Raw genomic sequence first — 22,174 nt, forward strand, 5'->3', positions numbered from 1 at the left:
GTAGCAACTGTAAAATTTGCTACTATAACCATAAATAGAGCAGCATGTTAAACTATAAATTTCAAACGAGATTTACCCTTGGGAGGGATGAACAGATGAATTCTGATTAGAGATTTACTCACCATATTCGCGATGACTTTAAAACGTGTACTCTAAGTTAAATTGTAAAGTTCTGTAGTAAGTAAATCATATATTACGTCCAAAAATCTACATACTTACATAAAGTTACAAATAGTGATGGATTAATACAGTAAAAACATAGAAACATATTACTTTTCACATTTTTAAATAATATTTATTAATCGCTCGATATTCTTAAAATATATCTAAAATTTCACAATAATCAACCCACCATTTCAGGGTTAACTTTTTAACAAAATCAGCATTTTACAATGTTCTAGGGCTAGAAAACGACAACAAAACACGAAATTAGCCATTCATCAAATGGATCCTATTAGAATATTCCCAAACTTACTCCCTGGAGTAAAAAAATATTTTATGGAACTCAAAGGATTTAGTACAATACATAAATTTTAAAAAGGTACAATTATTATTATTATTCACGATAATTAAAATATTTTTAAACCGCCAAGATTATAGTTTATTCGAGCTACAGTAGTCACATAATTTGCATATGTTGATTTATCAATTATTATAAGTCAAGTGTCTTTCCTCGTGTCATTGTCACTTAGTTTAAACATATATTGGGCCTCGGAATTCAGGATTATTCTAGTTTCCGTTTATTACTACTTCTGAATTTTAAAGTGTAGGTATCAGAATTTGACGAAATTAACATTAATGGTTTAAACATCATCAAATTTAATATTGTTTCAAGTATGAGGGTTGAAGGGAATTTGGCCATATCTTGTTTACAGAGAAAACAATCTGTTTGCTCTTCCACGTTATCAATTTAAATTAATTATCCTCATCTTTAAACTGTAGTGCCGAAATGACTTTTCTTTTCTATTAAGCTTTGTTTTAATAATAGCATGCTGACAGAAAAATATATTTTAAGGAAAAAACAAAATATTTTTCGAAATCAATATCGATAATTCCATCCTTAAATTCCGTATAAGGTCTATAGATATCACATTCGATAGTAAAACTAAATCATTGCTTCAAAATTATAAAAAAGCACACTTAACAATCAATATTTTGTAAAAATATGTTTTAGCATAACATTAACGTCTTATAACATTCGATACCTACATTTAAATTTACAAACTCATTCTAATAAGTGTTTATTATTATCCGCCTTTGAAAAAATTTGTTGAAAGTTATTAACACCTCCATATGCTCTAAATATTTCTTATATAATCATAAAGACATATATAATTTACGTTCAATCAAAGCTCATTGTAAATGCTTTGAATGAAAATATTTACTTGAACGGCTATAAAATTTTCTGAGTTTACTTTTAATTTTCAGCATTTCAAATGCCGCTAATATTAAACGTTATGACAATCCCACGTGTCATATTTTAGAGTTGATGGTAAACTGTCTAAATTACGTCTTTTAATATTTCCACTTTTCATAAAATTTACTGATTTAATAATTATGAAGGTAGAAATGTAGTAATTTTTTTTCTAAAATCTCGAAATACTTTGCACCAATTAAACTTGAAGTACTAAAACCTCAACTTGTTAGTATATTGGAACGAAAATAATTACCTTACATTACCTTAAGCGTCTGTCGCAATAAAATCACTACTTACTGATACTTTTAATTCGCCATTTCGTAATAATCTTTACTGTACATGTTAATTTTAATTTGTCTACAGGGCCATTTCAATTCAATGTGCATATTTAAGTAATCAGGCGACGCATTTTCACGTTGTGTTACTGAATCCAAATTCACCGAGTCGTAAACTCGTTTTTAATTTATTTATAATTACAGTTTATCCATTCGGTTTGTGCTTAAAATATGTCAAGATTGAGTTTAAAAATAAAGGTCTATTTTTTCGATACTCGTATATTAAAATTAATGCAGAATAATTTATCAAAAGTCCGTTGTTTGCGATTTACCAAGTCAACCTATTAAAGCACCCACGCTGCAACCAACACATCAGTATTCATAGTGCTCACATCGCGGTAGAAAGTGAAATATCTAACTCATGTGAAAAACTGTTTTTTAATTTATTGTTTTTGATAAAAGATTTTGTTTGGATACCAATGTAACAGTGCCACCAATATGTTTGGTGTTAATTAATCATGACTGGTTTCAATTTACAGTTACTTCATCCATATCTTCTGTTAGGTAGTATATATTTCTATTATTTTTTTGGGAATTTTTGAGGAGAACACTTGCCGTTCACACTAATTAATAATTTTATTAAAAAGAAGTATTGGCAGGTGTTCGATATACTGATAGGTAATTCAAATTATTTTGACGTGCGTACAGACTTGGCATTGTATTTTTATTTGTCGTCAGCTTCGATTGTGTGAGTTAAACATAAATTGTATTGACCATGTATACATTGACCTTCAGATTATGACGTAATTAAAAACTGCATTTATGCGAAGAAATTTGATAAGAAACTACTGTATTGAATTATTCAGTTGACAATATGTGGGGGCTACGATCTGCAAAATTACCGTAACAAATTTAAATTCCTCATTACAACGAAACATTAGACACCAACATATTTACATTAATTTATTACATCACTCAGTGATAAGTAATAAAGGAATTATTTCGAACATCTTCAGTAATAGAGTCGATTAAAAACATTAGTCCTTTTTTAAATACCGGAGGAAATTACTCTTAACCAGGTTGCACAGATATGACAACTAAAAAAACATATTTCTCAAACGAAAAAGGGAAAGTTTTGATTTATTGTTGTTCAAATAAAAAAAACAGAAACATCCCTGCACTACATGTCCATCTAAATTGGAAAAAGTATGTACAACACCCACCACGGCTTGGTTCACCTATTAGATGCTTCACAAAATTTAAAATAAACGAAATACTCATTTCAATGCTGAAACATAAAAATAATAACTGGGAAAGCTGTATACATATCCTGTGTTCAATTCCGCAAACACAACATACATTCGGTTGGTAGACACACAAGAATTTTGCTACAGTCGATATTATATGTGGTTTCTGCTTATTTTATGGCGTTTTTTAAAACAAATTTCTTTACAGAAAAAATCTGAATGAAAAATAAACAAATTCAAAATTTAAAAGAACTGTTAAGTGGATTGATGTTTGGAAGAACCATTGTTTGAGCCCAATAAGTAAAGTAATAATCATGAATCATAATATTAAAAATAACGCACCTACTCTGCGTACAAACATTTTATTAGATTAACTAACATTTAATCAGCTGGGCCAAAATTTTTAGACAAGTAAAAAGGTATGCTGTATTCTCAGGATTTTAAGAAAACGAAATAAGCTGTTTTTCATTAATCAATCAAATCAATTGCTTCATTTATTTAATCTTGGGAGACATCCCTTATTAACAGTTCTAAAAAATATGGCTGCATTGATAAACCACAGGTATAGACTCATGATATTTTACACAATTAAATAGAACTTAATTTGTAAAATTTTTAAAATGTAACTTCAACAAGTTTTTGGAGGGTGTAAACAGTTGAATTTATTAATTTTTTTTTCAATGAAAGAAAATTTTTATTTTGATATCAAGAGATGTTATAATTTAATTGTTAGAAAAAAAAAGTTCTAACGATTTTTTTTCGAGGTCGTTTTTTCGGTTTATTATGCGCACAGTTACTTAAAGTGTTGGCAGGATTTCAGAGACTTGTTAGTAGTTTCTAAGTTAGATTATAAACAAGAGCAATGAGAACAAAAAATTATTTTTCTTGAAAAACAATTTTATGCTTTCAGATTTTCGATTTTTTTTTATCAAAAATTTTGAAGTTGAAGGTTAAAAAGAAGGGCAAATTAATAAACCACAAGTACAGAGGCATACTGTTTTATAGAACTGGAATTTGAATTACCTAGTGAAATTTTGAGATGTCATTAAATTGTTGGTAAGGATAATTAGACAAATTTTGTGAAGCGTTGTACTATCTACACGATATTCTTAAAATGTGTCTAAAATTTTGCAACAATTTGTCTGAAATTATGTGTCTAATAAAATTTCCAACAGAGAACAGAAAAACGCAAACGGGAAACTTATTGTTTCAGGCTCTAGGAATTATGAAATGTCGAGGAAACATGAAATTGGCCATTTGTCAAATAGATCTTATGACAACGTTTTCTTAGTTTACGTTAAAATAAAATATAAAAATGTAAAAAAATCTTCAAGATTCAATTAAAAAAAAAATTAACTATATTCTGCTAACGTGCACACAATTAATATACGGTTCTGGTTTAAATGATTTTCCAAATTTTCTGAAGTATACGAATACGTAAGTTTTAATGAATGTTAAATGTTCATGTTCCACAATTAAAAAAAAAAAATAATTGCGATTAATTTTGCGTTTGATGCAATTCAATCTTATGCTATTAATCTTACTAAAATATTACTAAAATTTTTAAAAGTGTAGCGGAGCTTTCAAAGCGCTCCGCTAGTACCCTTTCGAGGGCGCTGTCCTCGGCAGCGCCGATATCAACCCCACCAAGCTCACCCCCACTGGAACGCACCCCACCTGAAGTTACTTCATTGTGCAGGTACTCCCACGCATCTCAACCCTGCCTATAAAAGGGCAACTCGGACGCTTTCCAGGCAGATGGAACTCCACCATCTCCACCTTAAGGGCTGCACTGTCTCGGTCCCCTTCTGGTGATCACCAGGGCTGCACTGTGTTACGGTCCCCTGCGCCGCTTCGATATTATTACCAGGGCTGCACTGTGTTACGGTCCCCTGCGCTGCTTCGAGATCTTCACCAGGGCTGCACTGTTTTACGGTCCCCTGCGCCGCTTCGAGATCTTCACCAGGGCTGCACTGTTTTACGGTCCCCCTGCGCCGCTTCTACGACGTCATCTCCAGGGTCGCACTGTCTAGGTCCCCTGTGCCGCATCGCCGACGTCGTCATCTCCAGGGTCGCACTCTCTAGGTCCCCTGTGCCGTATCGCTGACGTCGTCATCTCCAGGGTCGCACTCTCTAGGTCCCCTGTGCCGTATCGCCGACGTCGTCATCTCCAGGGTCGCACTCTCTAGGTCCCCTGTGCCGCATCGCCGACGTCGTCATCTCCAGGGTCGCATTCTCTAGGTCTCCTGTGCCGCACCGCCGACGTCGTCATCTCCAGGGTCGCACTGTCCAGGTGCCCTGTGCTACATACATCGCCGCCGTCATCCCCTACGACGCTCTGAGTCCCAGGAGCCGCCACCATCCCCGACGAGAATTGCCACCACTTCGATAACCCATACCCATATTTTGCTTTGTATTGTTTGCTTATTATCAATAAACCGCTGAGCTACCACAAACTGGCGCCCAACTTAGTGGCTCGAAGGAGGCAACATTCTACAAATCTATCGCCCAACTTAGTGGGGCTCGAGGTAGGCAAAATACCACAAAACTGTCTACCAACGTCGCGGCTCGAAGAAGGCAAGATTCCACGGCAAAAAAAAAGAACGGCATCACTCCCAGTCCGAAGAAGTCCCCGTAACTCTACAATGGCGGCTATACAGATGACACCGGAGCAGTTCCAGCAGCTCTTGGATAGGGTACAAGTTGTCCCACAACCGCAAGTGGTCAGGAACCGCCACTTTACCCACTGCCAGGCCCGTTTTGACGGAAAGCGCGCCCACGCTGTTGTAACGGAATTTCTTACGGCTGCGACTTTATACAAGGATATGGAAAATATCACGGACGAGGACGCCATAGCCGGCTTACCCCTACTACTGACTGGAGAAGCCAACCAGTGGTGGAATGGCGTGAAAAATCAGGTACACACATGGAGAGAAGCTACGGAACTTCTACGAGAAGCTTTTGCCCCCAGGCGACCTAACCATCGCCTTTTTCTGGACATTTTTAATAATCCCCAGGACGAAAAGACGCCAACCGATAAGTTCGTAACCATCCAACGAGAACGACTGGCGCAAATGACGCGAGATTTGGACGAGGAATGGCAGTTAGACATAATCTACGGTCTGCTGAGATACCATATTCGGGATAAAATCGCCAGGTCCGACTGCAGGTCCTTCGTCGAACTTCTCGACAAGTCCCGAATCGTTGAGGAGAACGAGAGAGAAACGAGGAGAGTTAGAAACCACGCACCAGAAACCCCAGAAAATGGCCAAACATTCCGACGGCAAGAATTCCCAAGAATCGACCGAAGACCGCGGCCCAGGTGCGATTTCTGTAAGAACTTTGGCCACGAGACACAAGAATGCAGGAGAAAAACACAGGATCAGCGACTACCGGCCAATGACCAAGAGATCATTAGATGTTACGGATGCCAACGTCCCGGCGTCTTCCGCCGGAACTGTCCAAACTGCAATTCAGAGACACGACGGACAAACCTCTGTGCAGCGAGGATAAATTCTAGAGCGCAACCCACCATAGATCGCTCACAAGAAATCCTCCGAGATATGCAGGTACCGCCACTCACCGTACCGATGCAAATCGATGACATCCGGACCTTCTCCGCACCATCACCAGCCCGAGATTTTTCCGCGATGGAATACATGGGGGCTGACGCCCACTCCGCCATTGGGAATGAGAACTTCCCCGGAATTCCGCGCATCACGTTCTCCTCTTTGCAACTTCCAGCAGAGAAAGGACGGATCTTCCGCAAAGAAAAGAAGTCCCGGCGTAAAGGGCGGAGGAAGATGAGGAAACCCTTTGTGCTAACGACAGATAGCAGCTACGTACGAGGAGTAGCTCCACTCCAGGGGGAGGCCACCAACGAACTCCCTGTAAAATACGGTAGCCGCTTGTTCACGAGCGCCGAAAGGAAATACACCGTCCAGTCGCGAAGACCCGCACACGAGTACCAACCCCGAGATCAAGTACTGGTAGTAACCCATCCACGAATCAACGCTCGAAAAGGAGTCAGCGCCCAAATTGCTCCTAAACGCGAGAGGCCTTACATTAGGCGCCCACAAAGACCCACGAGTCATAAGGTATACGACGCACAGCATCCCCAAGCATCCCTAGGTTTCTACCATACTCCGTTTCACGGGAGCACTACACCTACGCCAGCGCCAGTGGCCCCGCTACGAAAACGAGGCCGCCTCAGAAAGCAAGTTCAGGACCATAGTCGGGACGCCTTAATGGTCCTGAGGGGGAGATTGTAGCGGAGCTTTCAAAGCGCTCCGCTAGTACCCTTTCGAGGGCGCTGTCCTCGGCAGCGCCGATATCAACCCCACCAAGCTCACCCCCACTGGAACGCACCCCACCTGAAGTTACTTCATTGTGCAGGTACTCCCACGCATCTCAACCCTGCCTATAAAAGGGCAACTCGGACGCTTTCCAGGCAGATGGAACTCCACCATCTCCACCTTAAGGGCTGCACTGTCTCGGTCCCCTTCTGGTGATCACCAGGGCTGCACTGTGTTACGGTCCCCTGCGCCGCTTCGATATTATTACCAGGGCTGCACTGTGTTACGGTCCCCTGCGCTGCTTCGAGATCTTCACCAGGGCTGCACTGTTTTACGGTCCCCTGCGCCGCTTCGAGATCTTCACCAGGGCTGCACTGTTTTACGGTCCCCCTGCGCCGCTTCTACGACGTCATCTCCAGGGTCGCACTGTCTAGGTCCCCTGTGCCGCATCGCCGACGTCGTCATCTCCAGGGTCGCACTCTCTAGGTCCCCTGTGCCGTATCGCTGACGTCGTCATCTCCAGGGTCGCACTCTCTAGGTCCCCTGTGCCGTATCGCCGACGTCGTCATCTCCAGGGTCGCACTCTCTAGGTCCCCTGTGCCGCATCGCCGACGTCGTCATCTCCAGGGTCGCATTCTCTAGGTCTCCTGTGCCGCACCGCCGACGTCGTCATCTCCAGGGTCGCACTGTCCAGGTGCCCTGTGCTACATACATCGCCGCCGTCATCCCCTACGACGCTCTGAGTCCCAGGAGCCGCCACCATCCCCGACGAGAATTGCCACCACTTCGATAACCCATACCCATATTTTGCTTTGTATTGTTTGCTTATTATCAATAAACCGCTGAGCTACCACAAAAGTCTATTAATCAGTTTCATAAATATATTGCACAATTTTATTAGAGTAATTTCGTTTCTTTACGCATATATTTATTGTTGTCATTACGTTTTGTAATAACTGCTGATAATCCATATTTAGGTAGTAATAAAAAAAACAGATTATTATACTAGAAGTAGCATGTTGTACTCTGTAATATGTATTTGAAGAAACACTTCTTAGGAAAAGACCTTTCCAGTATTTTAGAAAGCATGAACACACACTGACAAATTTCAACCATTGTCACCATAACGGTACATGTCTAACAAAAGCGCTAAAACAGAAAGCGCACACATACGAAACGAGAAAATTTGTATTTTTGTATACTTTTCGATTCGTTGCATTAAATGCTATATCTAAGATTACATCGGCCGATCTTAATATTCATAAACTGGATATGGTACCACTTTTTAGAAAATTTCTCATAGTAATTACATTCAAATTAAACATACAATAAACTTGACTACACAAATTTGACAATATTATAAAAATTATCACTTCTTTTTAAAAATTTACTTCTCTGGAGGCATATGTCGGTCTTTGTCATTGGTGATTGTTTCAGGAGGTCTTCCGTGTCCTTGTTCACACATTCTGCAACACATCTTCGTACGTTTACACACTATGAACAGTGAACATTCCACTGAAAATAAGCAAAAACTATCAGTTGTCTCAGAATATGTAAAATAATGTGTATTGTCAGTGTGCCAGCGTTGACTGTTGACTTCTGTAATTTTCTAATAAAATATTCTAAGATTTGTATGACTTTTGTCATTTTGATACTCGTATTGGTCTTCATTATTTAATACCCTTTAATTTTTGTTACCGTTGTTATGTTTATTTTTTCTCTTTTTATATAGTTTGCATTGTTTTATTTCTTCGTCGTGTTAATTTTTAAGTGGTATTTTTTCTAAATATCGTTTCATAGTCTAATATTACAAATGTATAAGCTGAGTCGCTAGAGGCATTCCTCTATATATTAATTATAAGAAACAGAAAAAAGACCAAAGCTGTACGATTCTTAAAGGATTACATTCTAAAATTACTTTTAACTATGCATAGCAGTGTTATGTTTTTAAGGTGCAACACAGAACTTTGTGTTTTTTTAATGAACGAACTATATATTTTAGATATTTTGATTGACCCCCTTTTAGGTTTTACCACCACAGTTGATTTTTTAAATTTCGATGTGATGTCACGTTATTTCAATTTTCTTGAAATTTTCTAACATTAGAACGGTTCACAAAAAAATCGCATTAGGTTAACTTTGAAATCTGTTTTACAATATTTTGTGGAGAGACAAATGAACGTAGACGGTCTGTTATACAGAGTGTTTATAAAAAAAATTATTATCACAATTTTCAAATGTCGATATTTCAGCCTTTTCTAGTAGAACATCCTGTTTTATTAGTGCATCCTATACTATTTTTTGTTCTCTTTTCTTTTTGTTAAGTATTTTTTGTATTTAAAGTTGATAGTACTGCGATTTTTTACTTTTTTAATTCTCGTTTGTATCGCATTTTTAATCACCTGATTAACGTAAAATGTACCGTTAATTAGGTGATTAAAAGGGCAGTGCAAACAGACATAAAAAAGACATCAACATATTAAAATAATGAGAACAAAAAATAGAGTAAGATACAATTATAAATTAGAGTGTTTTATTTGAAAAAACTGAATTATCAATATTGGAAATTTTAGATTTTTTTATGAACACTCTGCATTACAATTTGATTTAATTGACACCACAACAAAGCGTGCCTTTTAGTTCATCCTTCCACAAAATATTGTAACACAGTTTTAAAAAAATCAACAATTTTTTTGCGAACATTTCCACTGCCAAAAAATTTTAGGAAAATTGAAATAATGTGGCCACGTCGCATTGAAGTTGTAAAAATAAACTGTTCTTATAAAGTCTAGGAAGAGGCTAATGAAAATATCCAAAAATGTACAGGGTGTTGCATTACAAAAATTTAAGTTGTGTGTTAAGCCCTAGCACTCTGTATAATTAAAAGTGACTTTAGAGTCTAATCCTCAAGGAACAGCAGAACTCACCTTTGATTACCTCTAATAATTAATTAACAAGATATCGAGGACCGCGCTCATAGTGACTCACCCTGTATACCTACATTTTTTTCCTGCTAGCCAGTCTTACAACTGGATCTAAGTTTCTCTGTCTAACACACAGTTTCTTGGTTTTTACTTTACACTCCTTGACCACATAGTTAGAACTGTGAGTAGTATCGACCGTAATAATTCCACATTGTCATCTATTGGTTGTTTTAAATTGTTGAACTAAATACGTAGTAGTGTGCCAAGTGTTATTCAGTTCATGATATTTCTATAAAAACTGTTTGCGTTTCCAATAAAATAATATAGGTGATTTCTTGTTTTCTTAAAAACTCTCGTAACATATTTTTTTTAGTTTCCGTGAAAGAATGAACTTAACATTTAACCTTATCTACAATTTCTTCGAGTGTGAATTTGTGGTCTTATTTATTATTATACATCCTTTATCCTTTTATACAACCTTTTTCTGCCTCGTTTAACTTTTCTAAAGAGAAAATATTATTGAGACAAAGGTTTGTTTTATCAGCCGTTTTAAACATATTTACAGGTAGACGTCGGAAATTTTGTAGAAGACTTTTACTAACCTAGCCATGAGAAATGTTTGAAAAAACTGAGAAGTGTTTTAGTTATTTAAACAGAGTGACTAAAGTTGTAAATTGTTGACTTTCTTTATTATTCAAATGGAGCACGCTGTATATTATACGACTTTCGAGTTTATGTTTGCGGAAACGTTCTTTTGATGATTTATTCACGTTTATCTTAATATATATTTTTTAATCAATTATGTGAAATATATACACATTATTAGATTACTACAATACTCTACGTAATGTACGTAAGAAATATGTAAGAAAAATAGGAAAAACGTGACAACATTCTTTGATATTTCAAGAGTAAACTATAGCTGTAAAGCCTAAGATGAAACCAATCAAAATATATAAATATATGGAGGGCTCAAAGTTCAATCAGCTAAGTCACCAAAAATTGAAACTGGGATAACTTGGACTTGGCACTGTGCTTTTAGCTATTGATAGTAGGTACCCTCGTTGGCCTATTTAGAGTATAGACTGATAAATAATTTATTATTTAAAAAAAGTGACTTAGGCTGATTGAACTCTGAGCTCTCCATATGTAGGATAATCCATAAAAAAAATAAGTTGTATGTGCGTCTCGAAAATAGAGTACCTGTATAGTTGAAAGTAATCTTAGCGGATTCTCTTTAAGGAGTCGTGCAACTTTAGTCTTCGACTCTTTTCTACGGTCTAATAATAGTTAATATATGAGATATCGAGTAGCGAGGTTATTGACTCACCTTGTATTCATTTTCAATATCCTAAATGTGTTTAGGAAAAAAGAAATAAGAATGTAATTTAACAAAGAAAACTTGAACAAGTCACATTATATTTAAACCATGCCCCTTTTCCGAATCACTTGAAAATTAATCACTACACTTGTGGTTTTTTAAACACTTTTAAAAATAGTTATATCCAAAAAATCATTAATACGTGAAAGAATTATTTCAAAAATAACTTATTTAAGTTGCGTTATGTTTTGTGTTACAATAGATATATATATTATTATATATAAAATTGATATTTTCTCTTTTTTTAAAGACATGATTAAACAAATCTTTCCTGAAATACACACTCTAATATACAAGCGATATTCATTTTGTTTTAGAGGTGAAAAATAGCCCTGTAGATGGTATTTCACAAACTGTAGAAAACTGATACTCTTCAGGAACATTTGAATTATAAGAATAATTAAAAAAAGTTACGTATCTCTACTAGATGGAGTTACATCCAGTTTACAGCATAGGTTCTTGAAATGTGAACATAAAATGTAAACATTTTTTATAAATCTGTTATATCATATTTTTGTGTGTATAATTGGTTGCAAACATTTGCTCACATTATATGACATGCAAAAACAAAGCAAGGGAAGCTGAATTTATGTAAAACGTATAACGTATCTCATTTACAAAAACTAAACAATATTCCACAGAAGTAATGCTAACTATTAATCATCTTGAATAAACAAGAAAAAATAAAAAAATTAAAATGGGCTCGGACTACATAATACTAAAATTCCTACTGTTGTATTATCTCAAATTCAAAGTTGATTGAAAACTAAATAGCTGTAGGAATATTTTGTTTAAAGAAGTAACAGATACTAAATAAAATAATAATTTAGAAAATGTCAAGCATGTTTTAAATACAAAATACAGAAAATCATATTCTCAAATGGATAAAACAGAACAATAATCTTCAAATGAAACTCGTTTTAGCAAAACTGTGTAATACTTCAGCTCTTCCTCTGTGCCAAAATTTTGTGAGTTTTAACGTCTTACTCCACTACAACAAAGCACTCGGATAAAAAACGGCACCGAATTTAAAGACTGTTGAATTTCAATAAAGGAAAATCGCTTTAGCAATTTCGGTTGGGTGTGTATTTCATCAGCTTTCTTTTCTGAACCTTAATTAAGTGAAAAAGAAATTGCTTGATGTATTTAGAAGCTCTACATCAAAGTGCTTTTAAGATTGTAATTAACTAAAGCGCTAAATTCAATTGACAAAGTTGCATCATTTTTGTTCGTTTTTTTTATAATTGGCCATCGCATTCGTTAACCCAATTTCGTCTCGTTGATTGCTTTGCTAATAACGTTTTTCTAAATACGGCCAACCCTCCGTAACTGCAAAGCATCAAAAGAAAGTATCGTGAAGAAATTTCTATTACCGATGTCACGCACATCATCGGAATAACTGACTCCGTAATTTTCTATTGTAGATTTTTTTGATTATGCAAAAGATTAAATAACGATCATTATCGCATAATTGAAAGGTAGGATAATTATTATAGCGACGCACGTCGTAGATCAAAACTGCAATTAAAAGTTTCCACTAAAAATTTTCTTTACGCTTTCGCCGCCGCAGCAATAGCTATCGGTCTTTTTTAATTGCTAATTTTCGATAAAATGTACGCCATACATAATTGCTTATTGTGGCTAATACCATTTAGGTCAAGTTTTTATGAATATTTATGCGAATCATTTTAATATACGTGAAAGAAAATAGCGTTGGCTTAGAAAGTTCTTCATGCTCTTTAAGCATTAACGAGGAAGCCAGATATCTGTTGCATTTAAGACTTATTGTAGCATGTCCTTAGAATGTGTTTATACGTTCATCGTGTCTTGTTCCTCTTTATTTTTGCGCCGCCGTTATTAAAACATTTAGTCTATCTGCGAATTCATACACGTTCATGTGTTCTACAAACATGTGATAAAGCAAACATTGTTAAACAAGCAAAGTGTGTAGTAAGTGCAAAGTGTTAGTCTATCATAGTTATGATACCGATAATATTTTGGATGATCACCAGCAGTGGTAAGTGGATTTGAAATCAAATAAATCTCTGGTTAAGATTGCAACTACTACATCTATTTTAACTTACTTACGTACGTATATCTAAAATTTAACAATAAAAACTTTATATTTGGAAATTTTAATTAACGTTATCATGTTGGATCTTCCCGTCACTATACTGTCGATAAAATAACAATCACATGTTCAAGCAAAATGAAACCAAAAGATACAGAAAACTACAAGTGTTTGTTTTGAGCTATTAATTGCCTATCTAAAGATCCAATTGTTTTAGACATCGTAAATAGTTTAAACAAAGATAAGAAGATTATCGGCTGTGTTGATACTAATTCGTATTATCGCTTCAAATTCGATTTGTGAGAGGTACAAATATCAGCGTTTTTGGGGATTATTCTCTTGCCTGAATAAGATAAAATGAGCCCTGAAATTTAATAATAATTCTGAATCTCCGCTTCACCGTTTAGGAAATCGAAACAATCAAACTGAAATTTTTAAATGTGAATCCATTTCACGAAGCACTAAAAATCATTGGAATATACAAGAAAATGTACATAAAAATTCAAGATGTGAAAGCTGAACGAAGTCTTCAAATTGTGTTTATTTGTACCTTTCATTTTAAAGTTCATTGACTGTTTAAAGTCGGAGGAAAATACGACCTGGTCAGTTTGTTATCGTTTGTTAAAGTTTTTTGTCAGGAAATCAGTTTAATGCATTTGCGTTTACATGCCAGATTTAAGTATTTCAATAAAATCATTTTAGTTGAACTAGTTATTTCAACTTCTTTACCTTGTTACGCACTGAATTGAATAAAACAAAACACCACTTATTACTATTAATAGTATTCATACCAAATATTTGCTTAGCGCGACTTTCTGCTTCTGTTAAGACATTTTCCTCTTTATGGAAATATCTAAAGCACTTGATTAAGTATCAGCTCTTAGAACAAATTAATTTTTTATGCTTAAATTGCTTGCACCACAATACATTGTCTTTACTAATTTTTTAATGAAATGTATAAACATTCATATAATATCATAATTCAATCTCAAAAAACTTGACCAAATATTAGAGAGTACATTTCCTTGCTAACAAAATGTGTTGTACTTAATAATCACTAGACTCCTAAGTTTTATTTCACAGTAACACTTCGAACAAATTTGACAAATGAGCCTTTTTGGATGGAATATTATCTGCAAAAGCTTTAAGTGGATTCATTCAAAAGTAATCGATGGTGGAATTTATTGTGCAGTTTAAAGTATTTTCCAAGGAAAGAATTCATGAATGTTTTATGAGACCGAAATTAACAATAACAGGACCAAAATTTAATATCCCATGATACGATTAAATAATTTTGCACATAAATATTTAATAATTATTGGAAATGGTACAAGTATTGAATAATTCGATACAATGAAACGGTGTTTTCCAAACAATAACCGTATGTCTTTGTCAAAGGAAGCTATTAATTTATTACACTATAACATATTAATTAGATTTGGTTTTTAGTATATCCTGTAGTTCTGGTTCAATATTTTAATATGAAACCTACCTTAAAACTAGTGTCATCGAATATACATTTTTCAGTCCTGTAAACTGGACTGAATTATTCAAGTGTAATTTACTGCATTTTTAAAGTTTGGCATTAGTTGTAGTAGTTGTTAGTGTTTTTATATATTTCGAGACTTCTGAACTAAATTTTCATCATACGCACAAAAAATTGAAACTCTAAATCAACAGAAGTTGCTAAACTCATGCTATAGTAAATAATTAAGGAATATTTTAAACAAAGTTCACTAAAGACAGAGGAAAATATCATGAAAATGATTTTGAAAATCCATGTAGTGGTTTTTGAACATCATTCAGTATTGTCAATTTTCACTGTGCCAACATTTTGTTAGAAATTCGCTAATAAATTTTATTTTCAATGGTGGATAACTATAATTAACTTTGCCAGACACAAATTCCAAGTGACCAAATAATAAAAAAAATTCAAGCGCACCGAACAGTTCAATGAGCCCCAGTCTTTGAAAAAATTTAACACGTAAGAGCAAATCTAAACTCTCCTCTGTAAAACGCTAAAAATTTTACCATAAATAAAACTACTTCTATGTTAACCTTGTTACTGAAAATATTTAACAGTAGTAGTTCGTTTAAACCTACACTGAAAAATCGAACTCGAAAACGTTATAATAACAACAGAACTGAATTAAACTGAATTGGTTATTCAACCAATCTACTCTCAAGATTCTGTAGGATTACTTGAATCCAACTCCTCAAACATTCTAAGTCTACACACGCACAAAACCTGGACTGCACTGTAAGTAATATAAGAGTTATTAGAAATAACAATTTTTTCTATCTTTATCTAGTCATTAATTTAACATTTTGTTACATACTCTCTTCTCCAATACCTTGATCAGCAAACATTCGACTGCGGGTTATACATTATTAACACAATTATTGAATGTAGATGAGATGTGATTACGACATAAATAAAATGTGGCAATAAAACGATATTTATAATCAAAACAGTCAGTTAATTTTTGAACTGCATGTTATTCGATGTGCGAAAATACTGTTCTCTTTTTATTGGACAAACGTGATCTCTGACAACTCAAGTCCTGTTTAATAAAGTAGCGTACCCCTTCTTTTAAATCAGGTGACTCTTTACCAGAGCAACCGAATTTTATTGCAATTATCTCTCTTTCAAATTAATTAATAAATATTTTGCCAGGAATAAAAATCCAAAATTAGAATTTGATAAAATAGGTCTTCCGTTTCCGTCTGTCTATCGTCTTCTGTGCCGGTTTCTATTAGACAAATATTAATAATAATCTTCGAAACTATTGGAGCAATTGTCAGATTTTATATGTAATTTAGGAATATCGTATAGATAGTAAAACGCTTATCAAAATTTGTTTATCATCTCCGCCAACAATTTGATGACGTCTCCTCATTATTTTCCCTAGTACACCTGTACTCGTGGTTTATGAATCCGCTTTGATTTTTGTTACCATTACTTTTCAATTATTTTTTTTGTGCAATACACTCTGCACTTCTGGTATCTCCCTCATAAGTGCCAAATTATCAAATTTGTGCTCTGACCGTGTGGGTTCGGATACAATTTTATCGAATGCTTTTCTTCACGCTGTGATTGGTAGTATCCATTTTTTTACTTATAGGGTTTTTGATAAATTATATAAAATTTTGCAAGCTTAAATTTTATAATTTTTTGAAAAAACTGGATTGTCCGATTGCATTTAAGGGGCGAGAGAAGTTTTATCGAAATAAACTTCGACCAATTTTTTTGTTCTATATTCATAGACTAAATATGATATCTTTAGACTTGTATTCCTTTACAAAGTAAGAAGCTTTTCACTACCAGACCTGCTAGATTTAAAAGGAATGTTTACATTTCACTCTTTCACAAACTAGGAAACAAGCTTTAAAATTGCAATTTTGTTTAGTATACCATATGTACCCACTTTTTGCTGGTAATTTACCTCATAATTCCAATTTCGTGCAGTTAAGGAACAAACTAACTTGTGTTTCCACGCTTTCTTTTCTAATTCACTGGAGATATTAAATTTATCCTTAAAATCTTGTTAATAATAGTAAAACAACAAATTGTTCAATCAACAGAAGAGAAGAAAATGCACAGCTTGGTGAAAGGCTTTGTAAATCGAAATAAGGCAATGTTACCGGTATTTAAGCAGCTTCTGTCACATTCTTATCAAGGAGGAAGTGAAGTCTCGAAAAATAGATATAGATAAGTTTGCCGCAATAGTACGAACACCGTTATAAATTGAAGTTAACAATATTGACATTAGATCTATGAGCCATCAAAATTTATTATAAGTATAGTCTACAACGAACAAAAATTGAAAATGTAATAAAAATGTGCATGATTGAAGGGCTAATAACTTAGAATTTTATTTGTGACGTACATACTTCTAGATGTCATAACTATTACTGCTGCCTTTACAAGCATATTTTACGTGTAAAATTATGTTAGGACGTTGACAAGTTATTCTATTTTATTTGACTATTTTTTAACCACGTAAAGGTACATACGAAAATATCAATAGGATTTTCATTGCTAAAAAAATTTAGGAAAAATCGAAGAGCTTGCCAAAATCGCATCGGAATATAAAAAATTAAATACATTTGTAAAGATTAACAGATCAATTAAAACATATAAAAGTATATAGGGGGTCTCATTTAACACTTAGTAAAAACTTCACCGACTGATTGATTAAAATCTGCATTCTCAGTTACTAAATGCTCAATGCTATATATTTAAGACGTTATGTGAAGATAAGCAAATTCAGTTTTGTTCATTTCTGTTTCAATGTACATGATTTATAACGGCATTTAATGTTTTAAGAAAATTTAATCTTCATTGATGTCACGGTGGTGTCAAAATAAACAGTAAGCATTAAATTAAAGATAACTCAAAATAACTCGAACAAATATTACTATGTTGTTAACTGAGGTAATTTTGTCTGAAAATAGTATTAAATAGTTAGGGTAAACAATAATTTCACTTGTGAAAAACATAACAATAAAAAATCATAATAACGCGTTAACGAGGTCAATATGTATTATCAAATATGACCTAGTGTCATAAACATTCCATTTCACCTTAATCAAAACCGATATCTTTTATCTACAAGATTACAAATAAAGGAATTCGTTCATAATAATTCACCTATTTTCATGTGTCAAGTAATGCGGCATGTGTGCGGCGGAGATCTTCATATAGTTAGCCAGTATGAATGAATCATTAAAACGAGAAATATGAAGAAAAACGGTGAGTGGCCTTTCCTTCAGCTCCCTCTGTACAAAAGTCTCAAGGACAAACAATATAGTAATAGAAACCATTACAAATACAATTAGTGTTTTGTAAATACTGTTAGTATATGCACGTGTAGACAGATACTTACCAACATCACTTCACTTACAGCAGGTGGAATTTCTAAATTAATTTCGGCGATATATTACTGTCAAAAACAAATAATCAAACAAAGTGATATCTTCATGAAGTATGTGAGCTAAATTTATAGTCGCATACGAGAAGTTTGAAATAAAGTTATAAGCGTGCAATGTATAAAATGCACTCAACTTAGTAAAGTGGCAGCGCTTTAGAAAATGAGTTCAGTGAATTAGAAAGGCTTTCTTAAACTCAGCGACACTACCTAACTACTTTAGCTAAATGTCGGTATTAATAACTTTACTTCTAGATTTTAATAATTGACTGTTTATATTATTCTTCGCTTGGAAACTATTTCTACAGAACGGTGTTACTAGAAGATTGAATAGCAGTGTAGACTTTTGCGTTAGTTTAACAAAGGAAGGGCAAATTGATGCTCTAATAAATATTTTGATAGAGTAAAGTTTTTCGGCACAATATCTTAGCTGAAACTTGTTTGAATGCGTATCACAGCCGAAAATGAAACTATTGCTTGACGTGATAATGGAGAAAACCGCAAAACCTACAAATAAATTAACTTCGCTAGTAACTAGACGAAACTGAATTACAGCTGTTAGGTATGCTTTGAATTACTGTCAACATTTGTAATCTGAATAATATTTTGTATCTTTTTCTTTAAATGTCTTCATACACAAAAAACACTTAGTAAAAGTAATAAATTATTTAAGTCATAAGCCAACAATATTTTCCTCTAGTACTCGTTATTTCCGCGATTACATAAAACGCCGCATTCACTTATTTGAACGGAAATTTTCAGGTTACAAAAAGTATATAACAGCGCAGCTTTATTGCAGCAGCCCGTAAAAAGATGTAAAGAATAATAATTTCAAGTTAACGAGGGTGTATATCCGTACCTGCTCCATTTTACGCTAGACGGAATAAACAATTTTTTAGACGAGGGTAAAATTCATTAAGCTTAGATAACGACAAGATAAGTCCATAAAGCTGATTAATGATTAAAAAACCAACAAATTTATATTTTTTGTTCGTCGCCAGCGACAATTTCCTTATGTGACTATGGTTTTAGATTTAGATCATTTAAAATGTAACACGAATCTTTTATACTTTAATCTACGATTCTACGAATGCAAAATTACACGAACACAGAGAGAATACGAAACACATTTATTATTTCTTTATGTTTATTATCCTGAATTAGGTCTTATACAACTCAAATTCAATGTAGGTTTTAAGATCCCATTACGTAGGGAATTAGCATTTCACCAATTTACTTAATATTTTTCTCTTTAGATGGTAGTCGTCTGCAAACATTTAGGGCATTTCTGAATTATAACAAACATATTTTATATGGACGAATGGAGATCATTAAATTACCATCATTATTAACACTAAATGGAAATCATTTTGAACAATTAATTTAAAAATAGTTCTCACTCAGTTTCAATTATTTTGATTTACGAGCAATATATTTTTATCTTTCTTGTGACATGCACCATCAACTGTCATTTAAGATTTATCTGCGAAGATTATTGTTTGTTCTTAGACTGTACGTGACAATTTCAAGGAATTTAATGTATCGACATATCACTGTAGATGTCAGGAAAACAGATATATAAGTACATAAAATAGGGTTGCATTAGAACCAAAGTGGTTTTCAAATGAAGTAGGATCCCTGTTATCACTTATCAGTTTTAAATATTTTCATTTATAAGACACGCAGTCGCTGCAACGAAATTTGAAAAGTTATTATATCGTCTGTCTAATATGAATTAAAGACTAAAGTTTTTCAAAAATGAAATAAGGAAAAAGGTTTTATAATAACACTGTGTACAAGACGAGTGAGTTATAGTTATATATGTTCCGATATGGTTCTGCTTGCTGGTGAAAATTAAACAAAACAGGAATGAACACAAAAAGATCTAGAGCGGCAAAATATGGATCACAAATATAAAATAACTTTGCATAATTAATTACTATTTATTAGTGTCCTTTTGCATGCATATCAAATTAATTATTATTATTAATGAAAACTAATTAAGTTATAAAATTGAATTTCAAACTATATATAACTACCCCAAAGTAAAATTTCTGACAGTGATAATAATAACACAGAATATACTTATTCTACGCTGACACTGATAGTTTTTAATACACAATTGAATATTTTATTAGATAATAATCTTTTGAATTCAAGATTCTGTACAAAATTTTGTTTGCATTGTAAGCTTCTAATGAATATCTTGTTACGAGAAACTCCAGGTTACTCTTTCCGGTTGTAAGTAAACATATCTTATTTAAAATAGGATATGTTTGCGTATGGTTCACTACTTCTGTGTTCATTTAAAATCAGAAAAACTTCATGAAAAATTAAAAGAATACGTTAAGGTTTCTTACAAGTGATTACAACCTCTGAAATTTAATGTGTGAAATCAAGTACATAATATTTGTTAAAATTATTGCTTCTTAAATCGCAGAATCTTATATTAAGGTATTTTGCCGAAAATTGCATATAATGCTCGACCTTCGATCTCGCAGCGTTTCACGTTTGTTACGGTATGCTTTTTTTGGCACTTGTAACACAAATAACTGTCTGATATACCGTTCAAAATGTTAATTATTTTCTAAAGACGTAATATTTCATTATTCTAAAACTTACACAAGGTATAAATCATAATTTTTGTTTACTACAAGTGAGGTTACAAAGAGAAAATAACATAACTAGAACGTTACTTTGTCAATGGTAGCGAATATAATACTGTTGAAATTGAAACGAACTTCGTTTTTGTTGTTATGATTTATTTTTCCAACCTTGAACTGTCTGTAAAAAATCATGCTATTGCTTTTACTTTCCGAACAAAAAGTAAAGGAACGTTTGAAATAGGGTACATCTGACGATTAGCTAATTTCATACTGGTTGTACAATGACATATATCTGATACGAAATTTGATACGTATTTTTAAAATGTCATGTAGATGATAAATCGCTAATCAAAATTTGTTCGATCCTCCCCACTAAAGATTAATGACATCATTTCAAAATTCGGTTAGTTAAGGAAATCGAACTTTAAATTTATGGGGTAACATGCTCCGCTATTTATTGTGTAATAGTACATATATCCATATTTTTAATGAGGCAAATCCGCATTATCAAAAAAAAAACTTTATGGAAGTAAATTTTTCAGTTTTGTAAATTTTGTGAAGATACTGTCACGAAATAAACCTATGCGCCGCCCGGTACGACGCCTATGGGTTTTCTAGTATGTGCGGCATCGGCGACTCATCATTACCAACGGCGGCGCTCGAATAAAGAAAAACCGGGAAGCGAAAATCACGATGGGCACTACAGAATAACCTCGATCGCGAAATATCTACAAAGCAACGCGTCGCTGTTTATTTAAATGGGGACCAGCTCCGGGAACAGGCAGTAGAGTTCAGTCAATGTGAGAATTTGAGTCTAGTCTATGCATACTCGCTCTATAGTTAATCGTGTAGTTTTGTGTTAGTGTTGAATTTTACCCACGCCGATTTTAAACACCCGTAAATCGTAACAATACTAACATTGACTTAATGATTACCAAATAACGAATAAAAATGTTAATATTGTATCATGTTTATTAAAAAATACGCTCAAACGTTATTTGAGTTTTAATAATATATACATTTTTTT

At 33.8% G+C, this 22,174-nt stretch overlaps 1 protein-coding gene across 3 annotated transcripts in view; it reads left to right on the forward strand.

Annotated features, from left to right (window-relative positions):
* Window positions 1-1,979: 1,979 nt before the first annotated feature.
* LOC135129205 (repetitive organellar protein-like) overlaps window positions 1,980-22,174 on the forward strand; it is a 44,509-nt gene continuing 24,314 nt past the window's right edge. Inside the window, exon 1 of one of the 3 annotated variants that reach the window (XM_064056328.1) lies at window positions 1,980-2,256. In XM_064056328.1, coding sequence (XP_063912398.1) covers window positions 2,211-2,256 — 46 coding nt within the window. In that variant the 5' untranslated portion in view covers window positions 1,980-2,210. Of the gene's footprint in view, window positions 2,257-12,397; window positions 13,557-18,280; window positions 18,367-22,174 lie in introns of those variants that run through there. The other 2 variants (XM_064056329.1, XM_064056330.1) reach the window with 2 other exon arrangements.

The sequence above is a fragment of the Zophobas morio genome, unplaced genomic scaffold (assembly GCF_036711695.1).
Source record: "Zophobas morio isolate AGI-343-1 ecotype UQ-CSIRO unplaced genomic scaffold, CSIRO_AGI_Zmor_V1 ptg000014l, whole genome shotgun sequence".
Lineage (NCBI taxonomy): Eukaryota > Metazoa > Arthropoda > Insecta > Coleoptera > Tenebrionidae > Zophobas > Zophobas morio.